Here is a 24,294-nt window from a genome sequence, read left to right as displayed (position 1 = left end):
CTACAGACACAGAAATGGCACGTCCTTAGGAAAGCTCATTGTGGGCCTGGCTCGTAGTGGCTGTAAAGGCTGAATTTCGGGGAAAGAGACTTCAGATAGAGTATTAGGGGACCACTAAGGCCTATATAAAAACATCTAAAAAGCAGCATGTCATAGGACCTTTAAATGTGTTTTTTATTCCAAAACTAGCTGTAATTGCTGCTCTCTGGAGCAGACCTCTGATTCTGTGAGCCATCTCACTTGGGGCTGACATCAGCCCTTGTCGCAGAGGGAGTTCTGCTTTAATACCATGTACCATAAAATAAGATGCTTATTTTGTTTTCTGGCTTCCTAGGGAGGTGAGCCTAGCGGGTGCCGCTCTCCAGCTGCGCCTCTTACTCTCACAGTGATGGGTCGTAGCTGTTTACATTTTACCATCAAGTAAAGATTGGCGGGGGTTATGGGATTTAGAAGTTGTGCAAAGAGTGTTAAGGGGTTTATAGGTAGCGCAGAGTATAGAGTTAGCAGTGTTTGTTTATATGTGGCTGTAAGTAACATGAATATTTAGAAATGTGTCTGTGAGCATCCATTTGAGAAAGGCACGGGTAGACAAATCTGTATCCTAATGATGGGGCTTTTCATGTGAAACAGAGCAAGGTGGCTCTTGAGAAATTCTAGGTAAAACAAAGACATGGCTGACTGGATAACCTGCAAATTTAGCTATGATATTTCAATCAGGAGAGACGTTGTTGCAGATATGCAAACATTTATTTGTAAGAACCAATTGCAAAGTAAGACAATACATATCATTATTTTGGAGACTAGACTCCATCTTATAAGGGGCATATATATATATATATATATATATATATATATATATATATATATTATTGAGGTTTACAGACAACAAAACATATCCCCCAATGGAGTCTAGACACTGGTGGTGGCGACTAAAATCCGTAGACCGGAAGACCAAAAGGGAGCCGTCAGCCAGATAAGACCGAGACACCGTGGTCAAAGAAGCCTGGAGGCAGAAGGCGAGGAGGCGGGTCACACTCTCATCTAAAACGACAACTGACAGAAGCGGGAGAGAGAACAGCTTTAAAACAAGGTAGTCAAGCTGTGATCGGCTTGAACATATGTGCCCGATTCTGATTGGTTTACACGAACGTAACACCCACCCATCAGCTGATCAGTTTAAGAGACGAGAGTAACGTAAATGACGTCTCCCTGACAGAATTTACGCTGAGCTACATACTGTAAGTAGGGAGGTTCACTTTCCAAAGGCATGAAAGATTGAAAGACTAGGAAATGCTAAATTCATCATCTACCTCCTTTAAACTCATACCATAATACTTTCATTTGGACATTGAAATGACACCTGGATTCCTTTCAAACAGCAGATACAACCAGTGGTAATTTCAGGCACACCCCATGCAAAAACCTTTACAGAGTTACCAGTTTATTAGATACACTTACAGTATACAGCCCAATGTGATGTATTGCAATAACTCTGCAAGATCTTTGGGAATCCTGTAATGCTTAGCTTATGTTGACATTTTGTAAGAGATTTGTTGATTTAACTCTTGGTCAAAACTGGAGCTGTTACGCTGTAGAATTATCTTGCAATATATAGAGATGTGTTGGCAATGTTTGTGTGGAACTATGTTTAAAGGTTTCCTGATATTGACTTTAGACCAACACCTGTCAGCCAGTCAGAAACAAGTAACTCATTGTGATGTAACTGACAATATAACTTCAGTACTTTCTCTGAGAGAGCCAGTCTGACCAAGTTTTTGAGCCATCTCAGGCCTCCAGTTATAAATGTTTGATTATGCCAGCAGAAAATTTGCATTGTTCTTGTACTGTCAGAAATGTAAAGATATGTTTCGCCACTGACGTGCAGCAATAATCAGCACAGATTTACAAGGAAGATGGAACAGCTGGAAACCACATCATCACAGCTTAACACTTTAACTCCAACTCTCTCTCTCTGCAAAACAGACAACCCATGCTGCACAGATTTCCCCAGGCCTTCTTTTCTTTGTTTTCTTTTTAGCACAGAGTGCACACACAATCAATAACTACTTTCAGCTGCTGTTCATTCTTAAGCTTGATTTTTGCATGCTTGAAAAACTTTGTGCACACATTTTGTATGCATGAGACATTGAGGTATCTAGAACCCTTTATCTCAAAAAGAAGGTAACACCACACCACATATTTTGCTCTCACAATTAAATTTTACATTCACCCAAAGCTTTTAATGCAATGTAGTAGTAAAGCGAGGATGTACTGCTGCTTGTTGCAGCTGTGTCTTTTACAGAAAGCTAATTAAAGCTCATTAAAGAGATGCTCTGGAAGATGAGCAGTTGGTTTTGACAGTTTTGACAGGGCTGGTATTTCATGCCCTGTTGATGCATTACGGTTGGCATAGTGCCCCTCCATTAGCAGGGTGCCAGGAGAGAGTGGAAACTGCATGGACGTGCCCACTATTTTATAATGTGGCTTCGAGTCAGACCTTTTTATCAGCTGACAGCCATCATATTTCATATACTGTCTAAAGGCAGCGTTCTGCTCATTCATAGGAACTAGTGAGTTAAAGTGTGCAACCAAGGGAACCAGAGGATGATAACCAATAGTAACGACTGCTCCCTATGTCTATTGACAAAATGGATCCCCATCTGCTGCAACTAATAGATTAGGGACAAGTATCCTAAACTTCATAGGCAGTATAGCAGACGGGCCATATTTTTGGTCAGAAGCTACCTTCAGTGCAGAAGTGCACCTTTGCATTTTTCACATACGCACAAATCATGGCTTGAGGCATCATCTGAGCATCAAAATGTGAAAGCTTTAACTGTCTTGAAAATTAGAGCTTAAAAGTGAGCTAATTAGCAAAGAAGAACCTCAGAGGAACCTTCTTTAATATGATACCAAACAGATTGCTCCAATGCTCCAAAATCATAAAACATGTATAGCCAGAAACTGAATGTAGAACATGCTGAATTTGCATCATAAATGAAAGTATGTCCACATTGTCCACTTTGCTAAATTAGGAGTGGCAGGATTGAAATGTCAGAAATTTCAGGGAGGTGGTCACCATGGAAACGTTCACACACACATGGGTATGTGCTGCACAAGCTCACATGTACGTTTGCATTTTAGGAAGGTTGCTCATGCTGTGCGCTTAAGTGAGACCTGGATCTCCAACTGTGTGATTATATGTGCATCACCTTATACAGTTCTCTATTAAACATTAAAAAGGGATATTGACGTTTGTTTGTTTGTTTGTTTTTGGTTGTTTTTTTTTTTTTGGAGCTTACCAGAAGGGCCAAATATGATCCCTCACCAGCTTCCTACCCACATTGCTTGGGAGTAAACATTTCGGAAATAAAGAAAATATTGATGAATTCCATACAAGTTCTTAATGTTTGTGTATGCACGAGTTTAGATCAAAATTGTTTGTTTAAACATCTGTGGATTCCACATGCAGGTTACAATTTGCAACCGGCCAATCAGTAAGCTCCATTTAAACTATAGTGCGCAAGATGTGTAGCAACAGGGACAGCGACATGGTACAGGTTTAGCCCATGTACTAATGGGAGATCATGCCCACATGTTCTACTTTATGGGAACATACACCTGAACATACATGGGTCCAGTTGCCTGGTTACCCGCCCAGAGGCTTTACCTCTACCTCTCTCTGTAGGATGCAAAAAAAGCTCTTGGCCATGTGGAACACTGTAGAGACCAGACACCGCAGGCAGTGAGTGAGAGCATGCTAATCAGCCAAATGAGCGAGAAGATGGGAGCTTTGTGTGGGGTCAGTTACTACAATAGCTCATGAGTTGCAGAGAGCAGCAAAATCACTATAGATTGCCAGAATCACTGCTTACTCTTTCTATTTCTCTTTCTTGTGTGCCTATATGTTCCAGCTTAACAACAATTGAAGTAGCAAAACATGGTTGTAAAAGCTTATGAACAATAAAGACACGGTCAATTCCTCTGCGGTTGCTGCACTCCTGTGCACACATACCACATTATGTTACTAACGTAAGAGGCATATGTAAAGGTGGAATTAAACATGCACAGGTACAATAAATAATGCATGTATCCTTGTTGTTAAGCGACAACTAAGCAAATGGGAGATGTGGGGATGGAAGAACTCCTCTTGCCAAAGGTGCAGCACACAATGATGACAAATGTAAATTTCCTTGAAGCAAAGCAATTTTGTCACAGCACTACTTCAGAGATAAAATGTAACGCTCACCTTTCCTTCACATTCCCTTAAAATGGCCATCCCATAGTATCTTTCGTAAACACTCTGACTACTGCTTGGATACAGAACACACACAAAGACAGAAGGAGAATGGAGAGGCAGAGAAGACAGTCTTATGGAGAAGAAGTGGCACAAAGTATAAAGCAAGAAAAGTAGGAAGAATTGTGAGACAATGTCCAGACAAAGCTCCCCCTCATGTATGGGCTTTTGTGTTTGTGCTGTGTGGTTGAGGCAAGGTAAGTCCAAATGTATTACTGCTGTGAAGTGTGTGTGTGTGTGTGTGAGATAGTTTATGTATACTACAATAACAGATAATCACACTTACTTCGTTTTCATGCTATGTACTTATTTTCAGCATGGTTAGACAACCCGGTCTCACGCCAGGTCGTGTAATAGTCACATTATTTTGATTCATAAATTTGTGTACACGTTACGATTTTGACGTTTTTTTCGTGTATATGCAACCACTTTTGAACGTGTACAGGTCACACTTTTCGAACCTGCTCTGGGGGACGCGACAACGGGGAAATGAGGCGCCACACGCCGGTCAAAACAACGGGACGGCCCGCCACTCGCGATCCACCCGCGCAGGGGCACACAACAACGGGGAAATGAAACGCCACAACAGGGAAATGAAACGCCACAATAACGAGATGGTTGGGGTTAGGAAAAAAAAAGAACGGGGAAAGGAACCGTCACACGCGGGACACGCCGACAAAGGAACTGCAACACGCGGGACAAAGGTACTGCCACACGCGGGGCGCGATCCCCGGTCTCCAGGGTGAAAATTCTGTGTTTTCTGACCCATCCCCACCCCCCACCCCCCACCCCGACCAACCTCCCTACACGGACTTTCGCCTTATCAACTACTCGCTACCGTCAGCGTTCTGGGATCACGAAATATGCTTCCCATTAAAATGCATTGCTTTCAATTTCGTAATCGCCACACGAAAAAAACGGCATTTACGTAACCTGTCTACAACTTAATAGATTACAATAACGTGACTATATAACGACCTGGCATGAGACTGGGCTGGGTTGGAGGCACTTTTTCAAGTAAACAACACACAGATGTGTTTCACATATTTTCACATTTGGAGCATTTAGCAGTTTGTTCTTGTAATCTTAGCAATGGATAATGAGGAGTTTGTTTGTTTTTGTTTGTTTGTTTGTGCAAAGCCTATGTATACTTTATAAATGTTTCATGAGAGCAACAAAGCTGAGATAGAAATTAATTAACACTGTGGCTCCCATTTAGAAGTGAAACAGTACATCATTAAACTGTCTGTCATACTGTATCTTTTAACTTTATTTCCCTCTACACTAATATAACATACATAGCTGTATATCCCATTTCCATATTGCATGACAAGATTGAGCTAGTTATAAGACTCAATTAACACCTTAAAAACAAATTAAAGTTTTCCTCTCAATCTCCAGGAATTAGAGGTGTGCCTTCCACAAATGCCTTATTGACAACAGAAGGAACAAATAGACTCATAAATCAGCTTCCGTGGGGGGCTGCTGCTATGCCTAGTTGCAGGCTAGATAGTAAAAATATTGAGTATATAATAATAATAATAATAATAATAAGAAGAAGAAGAAGAAGAAGATGAAGAAGAAGAAGAAGAAGAAGAAGAAGAAGAAGAAGAAGAAGAAGAATATCAGCACGACAGATGTCGGAAAAATATTTGCCACGCAGTATATGTCTTCATGTTGTTAGAGAATTGAAAGTGAAAAGCAACAGGTGAACAACATTAGAAGGTCAGTCTGGTGCTTGAGACGGCATAACTGTGTAGACTTAATCTTAACCTACATCCACAAAATATGTCCAGAAACATGTTCTCTTTCTGCCGTCTTTCTGGACCATCTATCAGATATCAGAGTTATTAGGTGTGCTTAATCATCACTGCTAGTCTTGTTTTCTCTGTGTCATTTTGACGAATGAAAAACGGAAAATGCAGACCTTCATTCCAGGTGATTAATTCCGCCATTTGCTGCTTATGCTTGGCTCAGCATTTGCTGACTGATTGTCTTCCTGTAGGCAGGAGTGATTACAGTATTTCCACTGTTTGCTCACTCATTACATGTGCATACTTCACCTCCTAACAGTTTATCAAAGTGAAACTAAAACAAAGGTATAAATTAAAGGTAACTCCATGTGGACAAAGATAAATAACATATTTCACTTAGTTGCTGGAGTGTCAAAAATGCCAATTTGGTACTAATTAGTTAGCTACTCCTTTAAGTATACAGTAATCCCTACTATAGGAAATAGATGATGCAGGGAAATCTAGCTGCTCGCTCCATCTCCTGTAGCCCTGAGTAGATGCTGCTTCTGTTGCCTGTGGGTCCAGACGGAGCCTGGGGGAAGTAGTATACCACAAACGGCATTATTTTTCTCCCCCGCCATCACGTCTGTTATAGAAGATATCAACAGCGCATTCATTTTAAAAGAGGAACAGAGAACCGCAATCACGTACTGTATGTATACACATTGTCACACCCGTCCACACGACACGGAAACTGCCGCCTCTGCATTTGCTCTGTCGAAGCCTGCTTTTGACTTGCAGCTTCTGTGACGTCTGTCTTCGTTGCTCTGATTGGTCTATCCAATTGAGCGGCAATGCAGAGGCATTTTCTTTCCTGGTTAGGTTTAAACACGCCCCATAATCACAGCCCAGTGGAGCAGTATCAGACACATATTCTGGCTAGAATCTGAGTATGACAATGTCAGGTCACCGGTGCCTACCACAGCAGATAGAACAGAAGCAAAACAACATATATATATATATATTTTTTTTTTAAAGGGAGTGCATCTGTGAGCACTCACGGAGGAAAATATAAATCGGCGCCTATGATAGAGGAAGACTGACAGATCTAATATACATGTTATAATTTATTTACAAGACTGTCAAAGGGAGACAGGTATCTTTCTGCCCTGTCAGACGCTCTCCTCTCCCTCTCCTCTCAGTGTGTGTGAGTGACAGCCCGGTCAGCGAGCTTGTTACACCCACAATCTCTTGTGGAGCATTACAACTTCGAAAAACCACAGGTTCCAGTTAATCTTATAATGGATATGTGTGTTGAGTTATTTAAACAAACGATCGGGGAAATAAACGCCTCTTGTCCGCGAGTCTCCTGAGAGAGCTCCTGCCAGCTCACAGCGGGCCTGTGAAGGTGGACAGGCCGGGCGGCAAGCCAGCGACCCCGGCAGGCACCCGCCGGCTGTCACGTCAGACTGTGGAGCTTCTGAACTCCGACACAGTCGGACCAAATTTGCAATTAGCCATCAATTTTTGTAAAACTGCCCATATTTGAATAATAAAAAAGTCTCAGAAGTGAATTTAGTAATGAAATAACAGACGAACAATGTATAGAGTTTCCAGTTGTTGGCAACAACAGCAATCCATGGTGGTTGTGATTGTTGCAGCGCTTTGCACACCAACACACTTTGAATTTCTGATTGGGCGGGTCAGCTGTCAATGCCTGGACGGTCATTTCCTGAATGTTTGTCTTGAAAAGCGACTTAGAGATATATAATCATTTGGAAATAATGATTTATTCCCTTAATGTCTATATTATAACGATCTCTTAGACATTAAGAGAATAAATCATTACGCAAGTACTTTTACTTTTAATACTTAAAGTACATTTAAAATCAGGTACTTTTTACTTTTACTTAAGTAGGGTTGTCATTGTGGTACTTCTACTTTTACTAAAGTAAATATGTCTCTGGTTATGTGTACTTTTACTTAAGTACTGATATTCAGTACTTCCTCCACCACTGGACAGGCCAGGCCCGCCCACAGCTCCGCGCCTGGGTCCCAGTGATTTGAAATTGTGCAAACGACAGCCTTTTCAAGGCATTTGAAAAGGAAGGAGTGGTAGCATGCAAGCTCCCAAATTGACGCTCGTCTGAGAAATGGAGTTTTGGATAATGTTCAGCTTCGGCAGCTTTACCTAAATGCTAAAATATACAATGACTGAGGAAGCCTAGTGACGAGTCCATAGCAACTAGTTAATGTGTTGAATTTGTGTGCTTTGTTGGTTGTTTGGTCTCAATGTTTTATTGACAAATGACATGTGAATACTTGTTTACTAGATGAGTTACTTAGTATTTGAAGTAATGCAGTAATGCAGGAAGTGTGCATTTAGTTTCCATGCTTATTGTGTTTCCACAACAATGTTAGTGAGTAAATCTACTGAAAGGGCCACCATAACAGAGGAGTGTGATATGTAAGATGAGAAAGCAGAGGTTAAGTCATGTATGTCATGGTTGTAAAAAAACAGTGGCTATCTGTACATCTTTGCCAAGCGTAAACCAGTACAGAAGGCATCAATAAATTGTTGAGGAGGGTCATTCCTTTTTTCCCAAACATTTTGGAGGGTCATAGAAACATTTATTGCTGGCGAAGGAAGGGTCAAGTCTTTCTTGACTAAAAGTCCCAAAACTCCTCCGGTAGCCCCTTTAATAAAAAACAAAAAGTCTCTTATATGTTTCCTTTAGGCTTAACAAACATGTTGAATGGATTTTTTACTTTATAATAAATTTGTATTTGTTTTTGTATTATTTTTTCTTTTTAAGCCTGCCTTGTTTGCATCAGCTTGCAGTTGTGTTTTTCTCTTTTCATTGGCAAATTAAAATGCTTTACAAGTCATTACTGTTGACAAGCATTATGCCCACTGTAGTCAACTGAAATACATATATATCACAAAACAATGCTTTGCCATGAAAATCACCACTTGGTGCTGTCGACCTCTAGTAGCGCTATGGAGCAGCTTTTATGAGTGGATCTCCGTTTTGTTTGTCTCATGTATGTGCACGAGGACGCACATGACACAATACATATTCCTGCAACAATATCACACTATTTCACTGAGCTACATGTGTTGGTAAAGTCAAGTAGTGCAGCAACGTGCCAAGAAAGGCAGCAAAGAAAAAGGAGGTCAGCGAGTAAACACTGCCAGTTTAAAAATTTAAAGAAAAAAAGCTTTTAAAATGAAGAGATTCCTTTAGTATTCATTCATGCCCTTTGGTCAATCAGCATAAGGGCCAGCTAAACATCAGAGATTAATCAAAATCAAGTCAGTAATATCTGTTTAAGGCTTGTCACTGATGGACAAACAAGTGAATGAACAAAGACAGATCAATCCACTGTCCCCGATCAAATCCATCTTGGGGAACGATAAATCACAGCAACCAATTAAAGACATGATCATGTATAACAAAATATGTTTGCTTAACAAATGGGGTTTAAATAAGAAGCATTGTATAATAAATTATCCAGAGACACCAAGCTCTAATTTGCTCTATGTGATGACAACAAAAGAAGTGGAGGGGGATAAGGACACACTGGACACAGAACAATTGGCTTTCAATTGATTGGCTCTGAACAGGGACCTCATTACATCTAATGTATGATTTGCAAAGATACAATGCAGCCATTCAATAGTTACTTTTCAGAATAGTTTACACTCAGGTTCAAAACAAGCTCTCAAGCATGTCACAGGGAGTCAAACCAAAGTGTTAAATGAATTCTCCAGCAAAATATTCCCTACAGCAGCAGCTGTGCAGAGACACCATATGCTGGCAACCGTATACAAACTGTAATAGACTGTGGGTGCAACACAATAAATCATTTTCCATGACACTTTCAACAGGTAGCTGTCTAGAGTTGTTTGTGGAGGATGCTGTTTCTTTCAGTCTTTGTGTGTCCTCAGGGGAAGCGTAGTGCTCTTTTGTATGGGGTCCAATTGCCATTACCTTCAGTGGCCATACACTGCTTCAGTCCATTAACAAGCCTTAGTTGTGAATAGAGATCTGAAAAACCTTTACTAGTGTTTTGTGTTAGCCATGGTGGATGGGACGTTGTGTGTGAATTGTCTGTGTGACTGCAAAAATAGTTGCTTTTGAAGAAACACTTAACTCTAGCTCTTCCAAATATACAATTGCTACCTCACAAAACCTGGACCCAGACGTCTGAATTGCCACCTTGAGCTCAGATATGTTCAGAAATTCCAATAGGTCTGGTGTTATATTCATGAAAAATAGTGTCAAAAAAAAATGTGGAAGGAGCTGACACAGCTGTTCAACTCTTTGATCAAAAGACGTTCCTAGCAACCATTACCGCAGCTTTTGTGTCAAGTGAAAATAATGTTTGTTGGATGGATACTTTGGCAGATGATAGTCTGCTCTTGTAGAACCCATCACTTGGCCTAGCAAGCTTATTTACAAAATGTCTTCAATTTTCCGGTGTCTTTAATGCTTTTGAAAGGAGCCTGTAAAGGTACAGCAAATGCCAACAACAAAGCACCCAACTCAGCACATTTGGCTAATTTCAACCACCAATAATGCACTGTATATGTCAAAACTAACAGAGTAACTGCCTTTTAAGCTGGTCAGACCCTTGCTTTCCCTCTCAGCAATGTAGCCACTTTGTGTCCATCACAGCAAGGACAAGCAGAGCAAGTCGGCAGGCTGTGATGTCCAGCTTTGCCGTTACTTACCTATGTTGATTAAGACGTAAACTGAATGTTTGAACTATCTTCAGTGAGTTTCAGTATTTGAAATATGCCACCGCTCTGCCCTCCAGTGCTCTGTCTGTCAGAGACTGTCGGACTGCCATTTCTTTAGACTCCAGCCAGGCCAAGATGAAAAATGAGCACTTAGCAGTGGCACTGACCAGCCCAGTCAGTGCAGTTGAATTGTCCTATTTGTCATTCATTCAGTATCTGTCTGCTGGTTTGTCCCAGTCTGGTGATCACCTTTTTCAATTCTCTATGTCTGTCTGTCTCCATCCCTCTCTCTCTTTATTTTTCAGCCATTTTCTATTTAAATTAAAAGCTTTTTTGCGGAAGCAGCAGAGACAGAATGTTTTGTTTCCTTTCTTGTTCTCTTTCTTCTATTCTATTCTTCTGAGCTCTGTTTCTTTCTTTGAAATATATGCTGTCACACATAATTTCAATTATTCATGGGAAAAGGCCACAGGAAAAGGTCAATTTACTGAAAGAAAGCCTCCACTGATTATTGAAATGTTACCTCTAAATAGTTGATACAATAATAGGTTTTGATCAGTCCCAAAATAAAACTGTAAAGTAGAAGCCCATCTGGAATAAGCTGATAATAAGACTTGACAATAATTGTGAGCCAGAGCCAGGTACTCAAAGCGCAGAAGTCCTGAAGGTCATGATGGCCCTTTTGATTTTGTGTGTGATTTCACTCTTTTGAGTGAATGTGACAATGTGGGACAAAACGCATTAGGATTACTTAAGAGTCCTAGCTCAAACACTGGTTGTTGGTGAAAAAAATAAAAAAGGGATGACAATACTGTAGATTCCTAGTCTTAGGTCTCAACAATAACCTGCAATTTCGTGGCCAATTCTGGTTGGTTTACTGAAAAGTGAACGCCTCTAAACAGCTGAATAGTTTTAGGAAGAGAGAGCGGTGATTAGAAGTCTTCCTGAAAGAATTTGCGCTGAGCTTCATAAGACATGTTTACCATTGTTTAGATTCTAAAGCAGAATCAAGTGTTTAACACCAAGTGACATTTTCTCTAAACCCACTAACCATGCAAGACCTAATGAGAATTAGTATAGAAACAGGTATTTCATAATAAATTCTATACATTTAAGAGTAATGGATCTTCTTCACTGAGGGGGAGCAAGACTATGAACCCAATGAGGAGGCAGAAGATTCTAAATCAGTATTAATTTATTAAATTAAGCTTAACGTTAGTTGATACAGGATTAATTTATCATTCCTACCGGACACACACCAATCACAGCCATTCTTACTTTAAGGCGGGTCCATTTAAATATGACTCCCTCCACCATCCCAGCCTCCACCTTCCTAGTTCGGAGTCCTAACATGACTCAAAGTTTAAAATGGTCTTTAATGTTTTTCTTTTGGCTCACTCTTCTGCATAGCACTCACTGTTTTAGCTTAGCATGCTGCTTGGCTGGTCCAGGGAGCATTACCAATGCGCCATCATGCGCCAAGCATAACTGTATATTCATTTGTTGCAATAAATGGTTAAATCTATGACGAGAGTGATCCTGACTGAACTTTTTATTTCAACAAACTGAATAAAAGCCTCTGCTTTAAGCTGTTGAAAAGTTAGAGATAAAAGACAGAAACGTGGACACAAGAGACAAAGACACAAAGATTAAGAGAAAAATGGAACAATGGTCTGTAAAAGAAAGTCTGATTAAGAGACTGTGGAATAGAAATGAGAAAATAAAAGAAATACCTACACAAACAGAAACACATCAATTTACAATATATAAGGTTAAGCCACAGTCGGATGAATTAAATGAACACATGCCTTGTGTTTAATTTGACAATTAATGGGTGACTGAAAGCGAGACCGTCATTCAGTGTCACTTTTTCCCTTTAAGCCACATTAACCTAATCACAATAGAGATCACATACGGAACATATTAAATACCTGGCCATTACTAATCACTGGGAACCCATGTCATTTTCATGGCGGCAGCCAAACTGCATGTTATGTTGCTGAAATGCTATATGTGTATAAGTTGTGTATATGGAGAATTGTATTTACTGCACATACACACACAAAAACGACAAAGCTAAGGTGCGAGATATCGATTCATCCTCTCGAGCTTCTCATCTATCTGGTTTTTCACATTCTCATCGTGTGTGAGTTTTTGTCTGTGCACATGTACATCTTGAAACACTTGAAAACAAATCAAACACTTTTATGACAGACCTCAGTGTCTAATGAAAGCTAAAAAATCGGTTTGGTAAGACTTTTATTCCTACATTCATCACCCAGATATTGTGAACAAAGCAGATAAACAGCCCAAAAGGTGCCAAGCTCAAAATTACCTCATCTGCACTATTCACACAACAAAACCCCTGATGGATTAGCTGGACCTCATTTGAGTAGGCCATAAATATTCATAAATTAATTTCATACTTTGTTTAACCCCACCTGAAAGGGTTGTTTCTGTGTGAAATAACCATAAGAGCCCGGGGGTCCCATTAAGCCTCTGACTAATCCCAATAAATTCCCCTTCGCCCATCTGTACAATCCAACTTAACTTGTCTTGCTCCTAAATAAAAGTGACAGCTGCAGCACCAAGACATTTGTCCTTGTCGCCTCATGTCCTGTCCAACCTTTCAGTCATAGAAGGGATCACCTGGATTGATGCATGAACCTTGACGTGAAGAGCGCATGAGACATGCTGATCTCTTCTGGATGTGTGATACTGCATGAAGCAGGTGATCAGGAGAGTCAAGGGTTGTTTCTAACAGTGTTGACTGGATTGTTCAGGTGCTGCTGGAAATTCCGCCAGATGTTCGTCATTTCCAGCCGGATGTCCCTCACCTTCTGCTTTCTTTGTGTTGGAATTCTAAACTCTGGGCGATTTATAATGAGGCCTATGGTTAACTGCTCCTCAGATCTCTGCAGGGTAAATCCAGACAGCTAGCTAGACTATCTGTCCAATCTGAGTTTTCTGTTGCACAACTAAAACAACTTTTGAACGTACACATGTTCCACCTAAAAAAGTTCCTTTCCAAAGCTATTTTACAGGGGCACCGTTAAGTCTGGTGCTTAGCACAACCCAAGACGATTGTGATAAGATTAAAGAAATGCCAATTAACCAGAGCACGTTTTTCTCTTATCCCGGAATGTTGTGTGGTCTAGCCAGACCCTCCTTCGCAGCGCAGTGGAGGAAGGTCTGGCAATGCTAGACTAACTGATACAGTATATGTCTGTTAAACATGAAGGAGAGCTCACTGTGCTTCCAGCAGTCGGCTACAATCACTGTATCAGTAAAACAATCCACGCTTAGTCATACCAATTTCTTCAATATGACACCGGCTGCGCTTTGCTGCAACAATAAATTCAATTTTCATATGCAACCTTCTTATGCAAGGCTGTAGAATTTTTTTCCCTGTCACTCTAGTGTATTTTGACACGTTGTGCAAAGCATAACAAGAAAACAACAAAGTGTCTGAATGTGGAGTGGCTTGCATTTTTTATTCATGCTGTCATCCAGTCGGTTATGGATCTCACTGTGGGGAATTGGAAGATTTATATTATTCTCCACGGACGCAAATCTATCTAATATGACACTTTAATCCTCTCAGAGGACTACTCAGCAAGATCAAAGAATATACTTAGAGCATTCAGAGTTCCTTAATGTTGCTGCAGTCTAATGTCCTAATTATGAGAGCTGACTACTGAGGCATCATCATCTGGTTGTAATCCAATCAGGAGAGACTTCGTTGCAGATATGCAAAGATTTATGGTACATATGAACAGAGTCTTTGGAGATTAGACTCCATCGTTATAAAATAATTTTTTAAAGGGGTAGAGAATCCAAGACATATCCCCCGATGGAGCCTAGACACTGGTGATGGTGGAGAAGGAACCCGAAGACTGAACAAAGGAGCTGTCTGCCGGAAGGGGACTCAGGGTGCCCAGAAGTGGACGGGGAGGAGGAGGGTTGCACGTTTGCCTGAAAAGACAGCAATGGGGAAAAGACATTTAAAGCAGGATGTCATGCTGTGATTGGATCATGAATTTCGTGGCCAATTCTGGTTGGTTTACTGAAAAGTGAATGCCTCAAAACAGCTGAATAGTTTTAGGAAGAGAGAGCGGTGAATAGAAGTCTTCCTGAAAGAATTTGCGCTGAGCTTCATAAGACATGTTTACCATTGCTTAGATTCTAAAGCAGAATTAAGTGTTTAACACCAAGTGACATTTTCTCTAAACCCACTACCCATGCAAGACTTATTGATATGAGAATTAGTATAGAAACAGGTGTTTCATAATAAATTCTATATATTTAAGAGTAATGGATCTGTGTCTTAACTATGTTGTTCTTTTTAGTGAGAAATACAGATGGCAGAATAATATAAAATGGACAATGCAGTAATTCATTGATTGGATTGTTTGAGAAATATAAGACCTGTAAAGAGAATTTTTAAAGGCTTTATTGTATTCCCAGTTCTCAGCGTGGACTTACTGCAAAGCATTGTTACTGATGCTCTGTAGACCGACTATAAAGAAGAGGCATTTGGCTGAATCCTGAAATCTCATTTTAATGGCTCCCTTTTGAATGCTACCACAGGGTTTAATGAGACAGAATGGAGTGAATGACTTGCTGAGATCCTCCACTGTATTTTGTTTTATTTACTTAAGTTGATGAGGTAAGACTTGATATTTGTAATGTAATCCATTGGGCTTTAATACATTGTGAATTTATAGACCCACTTCAGATGTCACATGAATGGTTCATTGGCCCGCCTAAGGAAACTATAGAAGATATCAGACAGGAAGGAAACATTTACCTTCAAACCAAGTCTAAATATTCAAGTAAGTAAGTAAGTAAAGTTTATTTGTATAGCACCTTTCACAGATAAAAATCGCAAAGTGCTTCACAATAAAATGTAATACAAAATAATAAACAATACATTTAAATCCAAATAGAAAACATAACAAACATCCATTAAAAACCCTTGACTAACTAAAAGCCTGCTTGAATAGCAGAGTCTTCAATTGCTTTTTAAAAGATTCGACAGAATTCACGTAGAGAGGGAGGCTATTATGGTTTTGGTATTTTGTTCTGTGTTTTGTCTTATTGTGGTGGTCTGTTTTTCTGTTTTGTATTTTGCTCTGTTTCCTGTTTTATTTTGACAGGTTTTCTGTCTTGTCGTGTCTTGTGTTACCTCCTGTCTTTTGGTTTTCCTGCTCTTGTGATTGCCTGATGTTTTTCACTTGTTTCCCAGCCCTTGTGTCATCTGCCTCTTGTTACCGTCTGTATTTAGTCTTTGTGTTTCCCCTTGTCCTGTGTCAGATCTTTATGTTTTTGTCTCCAGTTTGTTATGCTGTTTGTTAGTCTTCCCGGTTTGTGTTAAAGTTCCTGTGCTTTCTGTTTTACTTTGACTTTATTTTTGGATTCCCGTTTTGCCTGCTTGTTTCCAGGACTCCTTAGGTTTTCTTGTGCATTTTTTGAGTTCTCATTAAATCATCAAAACTATCCTCAGTTTCCGCCTCTGCATTTGGGTCCACCATTCTCCAGTATTTCATGACAGAGGCAAGACATTCCACAGCCAAGGAGCCACTGTTTGGAATGATTGATCCCCTCTAGTTTTAAAGTGAGTGCAGGGAACCACTAATAGCCTCTGACCTAATGACCTCAGACTACGGGCGGGAGTATGAAGCTGTATCAAGTCAGAGATGTAGGGAGGAACTTGACCGTGAAGGGCTCTAAAAGTAAGGACCAAGATTTTAAATTGAATTCTATAATGGACTGGTAACCAGTGAAGTGATACTAAAACAGGTGTGATGTGTGCTCTTTTGTTAATGTGAGTTAAAAGCGTTGCAGCAGAGTTCTGAACAGCCTGGAGACGGTAAAGCTCCTTCTTCGTGTGTGTGTGTGTGTGTGTGTGTGTGTGTGTGTTTGAATGGTTAAAGAACACTCAATTCTACCATTCACCGCTCCTCCCAACTTTCATTGCCTACTAACTAAACTATACCATATAGTATGGCTGTTTGTATAGAAATATTCCAGTCATAATGACTATGGCCAGTAGAGGGCACCGCCACTATAAACGTAAATGTTGGACGAAATTGTTAACCTGGATGGTTTGTTACCATAGAGCCATCTAAGAAGTAGTTTATGTAGCACTTTTCTACTTTTCTACCTTACCGAACAAAGCGCATTCAAATTTGCTTCTCATTCACCCATTCACAGACACATTCATACACCGATGATGGCGGAGCTGCCACGCAAGGTGCTGGCCTGCCATCGGGAGCAATTTGGGGTTCAATGTCTTGCTCAAGGACACTTCAACATGCAGACATGAGAAGCTGGGGATCAAACTGTCAACCTTGTGGTTAAAGTACGACTCGCTGCATGTTTTAATTATGAAGCCTGACAATGTAGCATAGTAATGTCCTCTACTTCTACTAACCTATTTTTTTATCACTGCTCTGCATGTTTGTAACACAAATCCAATAACCTTTTAAATGTCGAGAGACCACTGATGAAAAATGTGTATTTTGGCTAGCTCTGGTGCATTTACAACAATGTTTAATAATGTACACTGTTCTTGCTAAATAAACCAACAATTGAAAACCCAAAACCTTAAATGGTGTCACCATGCTTTCAAAGCAGACTGGCAAGCAAACAATTCACTGCAGGGATCTTAAACTCAAAATGTAAGTGAATAAGAGAACATACGGTTAGGGGATGTGCTAAGATGTGCACCATTACAATGAAATGCAATCAAAATATTATTAAAATGTGCAATCCTGTGCCAAATTACTAAAAGTTTTATTGTAAAGTCCTGACCATTAAACGATTTACATCTGGCATTCTTCACAAGTCCACACATAGTGATACAAGCGCAAAGAAAGAGGGAGACAGAAGGAGAGAGGCATAAATTATCCAACATAAATGCCAAAAGTGTTGGAGGGCTTTGTTGCTTAGCTAAACGTCTGCATACCAGCTTCCAGGCTCTCTCACCCTCCTGGTCAGGCCATCTGTGAATACAACTCTTCGAGGTATTTAATTACCACCCAGTAATTAAGAATGGGTTATAACAATGAACATACTGTATAAGGAAGCCCAGCATGGCCTACATACCAGACATGGTGAACAACACTTAAAAATAAAAAGATCTATGTGTCACCAGTGTTATTAAGGCAAATTAGTTTAATGCCATGGTTTCAAACCTGTGAAATGTGAGCACACTTTTAATGAGTATACCAAACAAAACATGTCAGTCTCCTTTTATAAAACAACTGCATATTAATGACTGCTAAACTTAAATAGTGCATGGAAGTGAATAAAAAGTACCACAATTACACTGCAAGCACTGCACACATATATGGCAGCAATAAGATTTTAATTATTTTAATGTGGAAAGATATGCAAAACAAAATGTCATATGTAAAAACTGTTCTGCTTTTGCTAAAAACTGTACAGCTCTCACACACAAATTTACCCACATTACTTGTATGATTTATTTTATTTCCGTGCATATAGTATATGATGCTGCATTAATGTCAAGTAAATATTGCATATTCTGTGCAACCGGAACCGTAAGACCCATAACAATGACTTATACTGTGTGTCACGTGTTCTAGTTATACTGGTGAGAATATTCACTAACGAACAAAAACTTCATCAAGATCCAGGATTTCTTTGAAGACACACAACTGTTTCCACTGCAGCATTACAAACCATTGTCTGAATACACTTTGATGGTCTCTGTCCTACTTTTTCACCCTGTTTCATCCTCTGCTTTCATGAGTGTTACTCTAAACCTATGGACAAATTTTAACAAAACACAGCGAAGGTTGTTAATAATAGAGGGGAGAGATAAAAGCTTTGTAGCAAGGGAAAGCCAATATGCTCTATCTCCATTGTGCGACTACAGTAGCCAATTCCAGCTCAGCTGTATACTTCATTAGGCTTAAAAGCTGGTCAGGTTTTATCTCTTAAATAATTGGACAGAACTATTGTTTGTGTGCATTCATAAACCATTAATCGTAGTATATTAATCTGAGTGTCATCACAAAAATGCATTACTGTTCAACATACTTATTATTATTCACATAAAGGTAATCAAATTCCAAGAAACTTTGATCTTTATCATTTTACATTGCTATTATGTGCTTCTTCGGAAATTACTGTTTGTATGTAGTATGTATGTAGTAATGTTTTAAGCTTTTGCTGGACTAAAACTAACTCAGGTCTTCTTGAGCCATGACCGCTGAAATATAGTGGGTAACTCTCCAGTTCAGCTCTGCAGTAACTGACACCCGCAATTCTTTTTAAACTGCTGTAATGCTCATTATTTGGGAGATGTCACCAATGGTATCACCACTTTGTGTGCTGAAGTGGTTCTTTAAACAAGGAAAAAAATATGTAACTGTTCTCCCTCCCACAATTTTTATTATTATAACAGTGTAAATGTGGGGTGGTGACCTAGACAAGGAAAGTATTCAGTAAGTAGTAATTCAGTAGAACGAGACTTCATGGTGGCTGATGTGCTTTTGGAAGCATTACAACAACAAATCAAAGTATTTCACTTTCACATATGATGCTTAGTATGCACTGTATGCTGCTGTATACTCTGGCTACAAGCTAAGCTTAATGGCCACTCTGTTTAGACAACTGATCTGCGTTCATCTTGAGTCGTAAGTGCACCTTACAGTAACTTAGACAACAGGGCAGAATGGAGAGTGGGACAAATCTTAAAAAATTACAATTATTCTCAAAAGTTTTGGATAAACGTTATATGCATTATGCAGTACATTCCTACAGTCACCTCTTATTGTGATTATTATTCATGTGAGCACTTACTCCAACCTCTCCTCCCTCACACCTCTCCTTAGGCTGTGTAGGTCAGATACTGTACATAGGTTTGAAACCCACGGGGGAGCATTTGCTGATATAAAACATTTTAGGAATAAGTAAAAAGAAAAATGTGTGTGAAAATGTATACAACAGCAAGTCCATTAAAATCATATTGAGAAACACACGTCTTCTCCAGCGTGCTATATATTCCCAGATATTTTTGGCTACATTGCATTCATTAGAAAAAAACAATAGACTGCTTCAGTTCCACCGTCTGTCCAGCCAGATTTGTGTAAGAGATGATTGGTACAGTTTTTTTATTATTGTTCCCAAGCTTTTTCCAATATTGCTGCTCTTCAGTAGTCCGAAAAGGTAGGCTATACCAGGCCATTGTACTCTTCCTCTCTTCACAGCACCATCACGTCTTTACCCACCCGTATCTTTTCTTTTCCAGGATGCTGGAATAATCTACCCAAGTCAACCTAAATCATTCAATTTGATTTATGTGGAGCATAAATAAATATATGCTAGATTCATGGCCTCAAAAGCAGGGGCATCAACATTTTCAAGATGGTTCAGTACTCGACATTCAGAACATTTAGGCCTAATATTGCAGCAAACAAATATTTGCTATGTAACGATATAGTGGAGTAATTGCATCCTAAGCAGAGAATGAGTTGTAATCTGAGTTTATCTGTTCTTTGTAAATTATAGTGTTTTTTAGACATACTCTAGCTTTAAAGTGTTCTGAGATAACTTGTGTTGTGATTTGACACTGTAAATAAAATTGGTTTTGATATTACTACTACAACTACTTATAATAATAATAAATTGATTTATATAGCGCTTTTCAAAAAACTCAAAGTCGCTTCACAGGGCAGGTAAATAATAAAAACAATGCAGAACAAAACAAACTTCAGGCACAGATGAAAAGGGAGGGGGGCGTGGGGCTACGGATAGGCAGAGGTGAAGAGATGGGTCTTGAGGCGGAACTGGAAGATGGTGAGGGGCTCAGAGGTGCAGATCTCTTGGGGGAGGGAGTTCCATAGCCTGGGAGCTGCCCTGGAGAAGGCTCTGTCCCCAAAACTGCGGAGGTTGGACTTGTGGATGGAGAGGAGACCGGCTGAGGTGGATCTGAGGGACCGTGAGGGTTGGTACGTGGAGAGGAGGTCAGTGAGGTATGAGGGGGCCAGATGGTGGAGGGCTTTGTAGGTGAGGACCAGGATTTTGTAGGTGATCCAGTGGGAGATAGGAAGCCAGTGGAGTTGTTTTAGGACTGGAGTGATGTGGTGCCAGGATTTGGAGCGGGTGATGAGTCGGGCGGCTGTGTTCTGGACCAGTTGGAGTCGTTTAATGTAGGTATAGCTGATGCCAAGGAGAAGTGAGTATGAGAGAGGGTCTGATACTGACACTAGCTATCTCTAAAAAATGTTGCCTGTTCTGGAAATTTGGAAGAATCATAAAAAACAAAAATATCAAACAATAAGGCAATCACAATATGGTCAGCAGTAGTAGGATAATGAAGATTGGTAGAAAACATGTTTACACATGCAGAACAATATGTACACATACTAATACCTTCAAGTGTTTTTTTCAATCACTGCTGGTTAGACATGGCCTACATGCCTGCTCTATTTATATAACATGTACACTCTGTTCTCAAGTTCCTTTTACTATATTATCTTTATCTTGGGTAATATATTTAAACCTACGCACTCTTGCCATTAATCCATATTGCTCCTCATGCTACTAATAAACAGATGTAATTTTGAAATGTAGCCTCACATTAATTTATAATGTGGGTTAGTTGATCAGTTCAGTTTCACCGCAAGAGCAGTGCAACATTTAGATCTATTCACCACCAGCACATTCCACAGATGAGAAACCGACTACACTGGCAACAAAACGACACTTGTTACTTTAAAATAAAAATATACGGCTCAGAAAATGTACATATATTTGTAAATGTAAATGTTGCATAAGGGTACGTTTTATATGGTTTTAACAATGCAAACAAATTGTCGTAAGTGCGAACCGGATACACAGTTGCATTTACTTGCTTTCCAACATGGCGACTGGCGGCGTAGAATTTTATTTTGGGGTATAACATCACGGAATATCGTAACATTTTGGCCATATGCAAAGTATTTGGTTCTCAGAAAACCTTTAGTGTACCGTCATTACTATTCTGTCTTACAAGTTAATCTGTTTTTACGAGTAATTGGGAGATGTATCGTCGCGGAGCCGCAAAGAAGGACCACAACAACAAACCGGTGAAGAAGGATGTGAGTGACAGTGATAAATACGCCGATCTCTTGGTGTTCGGATATGCCTGCAAACTGTTTCCAGACGACGAAAGGGCTCTTTACCACGAACATGGAAAACATCTTATCCCATGGATGGGGGAAAAAAGCATCATGATTGATAGGTCGGTTGAACAAACGTAGACCGAAACATTATGCTAACCATCTATCCTGTCCGTTAGCCTGTTTCAATATTCAAGGGACCAACTGGAGTTTGTCTTGCAGAAGCTTGGAAATACCTGCAACTGGCGACGAATGTTTTATTTCTTGTCTGCTAACTTGTTTTTGGATGCCCTGAACTGACAGCAAATGGTATTTGAAGTTTCTAGAATAACATGTGAAGATGCAAATCCCTGCCAGTCGTTGCTAACGTTAGCCATAATGCTGAGCTATCAATGTACACTCAGTTGCCAATTTATCAGTCACACCAGCTAAAACTACTGCAGTGTAATACAACATCGAAACACATATCGTAGACAAGGTTTAATTAATACTACTATAAAACAGTTTAATTAGAAAAGAAATATTGTGACCGTCATGGAGATAGGTTTTGTTGCAGAGCTGTTTTTATTTGACTGCATTAGTTTGTGCTGTGTACCTCCTATAATGGCAATGGCGTGCATTTTACAGACCAAAACAACAGTATTACAGTGTTTAACTTCTAGGACTACAAAGATTAGCTTTTAGGTAGGCTTTGCATCTTGATATGTTGGGAGAATTTCGTCTGGAAACATTTACTTCAGACATGCTTTATAGAGTAACATGGCAGTCTAAATGGAATAACACAGAATATATTACCTTCTTTCTGTCCTTTTTCAAATTGAGTTTTGCAGAAAATGCCAATGTGTACACAGAGGAAATTACCTGGGTTTTTATTATGATGTGCTGGTATCCACAAGGCCAGAGCAAATTCTAACCAAGACTACAGTTACAGCAGATAAGGTGATTCAAAATATCTCAATGCCAATTTGAAACAGTGGGGTTTGACTAACCGGTACTTTCAGACTTTTTACAAAATGTTGCCGCAGGCGATGAGATCATGTTTTATTGCCACCTTGATGCAGAACATTTAAAAAAAATGACTCTAATCTTAAAATAGTGCATTTATTCTTTTGAATCACCTTGACCTGCAGTGGCCCAACTTGTGTTTTATTTGTACAGCCTTTTGAATGTGTGTCTTTATCACATAACCCAGTTTCTTCCCCAGTAAGGTAGGCTAAGGGGTCCTGCCAAACCCCGAATGCCAACTGCAGCACCCCATTTCTTTGTCTTCATGAAGAAACTGCAACTGAGAAGTGGCGTAGAGGGACGAACCCTGGAAAATGTCGTCCATTTGGGTTCTTGCGGATAGGTATTTATGTGCTCGGGTTTGTGTGAATGTAACTCTCTTTGCAGATGTAGAAGTAATGATGAGTGTTACAGGGGGGGAATTGAACCCTGTAAGGTAAGAAACGAGTTGCTTTGTTTGTTTCCCTTTTCGTTTTTTCCTTTGATGTAAGGTTGTTCGTTTGTAAGACTTGTCCAAGAAGAAAATAGCAACAGAAAGCTTGCTAGCTATCTAAAGAGCACTATCAACAATTAAGCCCAAGGACTTAATTAGTGCATTATTGTGTTGTCTGTATAATGAGAAATTATCTCAACTTTAAGAATTTTACAAGCATACTCCCCCATGACAGACTTTGAGAGATAGAGCTTTCTTGATGTAAAGTTTGGGTTTTAGGTCCCCCTCCCTTGGTAAGTAGGTCCATACTGTGTATAAAAGGCTTTGTCGACTTCCTTCTCTCTAATCCTTGTTACCATCCAACAGATACGATGGGCGTGGTCACTTACATGACCTTTCAGAGTATGACAGCGGGTCATGGAATACATCCTACCAGCTGTCGGAGGAGGAGGCCAGGATTGAAGCACTGTGCGATGAGGAGAGGTACCTGGCTTTGCACACTGACCTGCTGGAAGAGGAGGCCAGACAAGGTGGGCAGGGTGCTAGTTCTGACACTTAGCACACACACATGGCACATCTTAATGTGATCTGCCCTTTGTGGATCATGCCGTAATGTTATTAGTTTACAGTATACTTAATTAACCCGGGGTGAGTCTGATGAATAGTGCTGTGTCTGCCCGGGTCAGCTCTGAGATCACAGCGCTGTGAAGGAATAATCTCCGAGATTACGTTATGTTCTGCCTCTGGTTAGAAGTGGTGAATGTAGGCTACAGCTCACAGCAACTTAATACTCTATAGTGTCTGGCTTTTGTTTGATATTTAGTGTCGGCAAATGGCTTTTTGTTGAGTTTCCTCTTAGCAAAAACATAGACACGGAAATGCGTAGCACCTTTTTTTTCGCCAATGGTTTGGTATATCCAGCAATGGAAGCAGGAAAAGAATCA

The 24,294-nt window shown here is 39.9% G+C and overlaps 1 protein-coding gene across 3 annotated transcripts in view; it reads left to right on the top strand.

The window, feature by feature from the left end:
* The first annotated feature begins 21,647 nt into the window (after window positions 1–21,647).
* The window catches only part of sfswap (splicing factor SWAP), a 60,294-nt gene continuing 57,647 nt past the window's right edge, over window positions 21,648–24,294 (top strand). For 2 of the 3 annotated variants that reach the window (XM_028601516.1, XM_028601515.1), the window contains exons 1-2: window positions 21,648–22,034; window positions 23,717–23,880. In XM_028601516.1, the coding sequence (XP_028457317.1) occupies window positions 21,835–22,034; window positions 23,717–23,880 (364 nt within the window). In that variant the 5' untranslated portion in view covers window positions 21,648–21,834. Of the gene's footprint in view, window positions 22,035–23,116; window positions 23,261–23,716; window positions 23,881–24,294 lie in introns of all 3 variants that reach the window. The other variant, XM_028601517.1, reaches the window with a different exon arrangement.

Source organism: Perca flavescens, chromosome 16 (genome assembly GCF_004354835.1).
Source record: "Perca flavescens isolate YP-PL-M2 chromosome 16, PFLA_1.0, whole genome shotgun sequence".
Classification (NCBI taxonomy): Eukaryota; Metazoa; Chordata; class Actinopteri; order Perciformes; family Percidae; genus Perca; species Perca flavescens.
The sequence above is the reverse complement of the archived record's forward strand: the minus strand, read 5'-3'. Positions and strand labels throughout refer to the sequence as shown.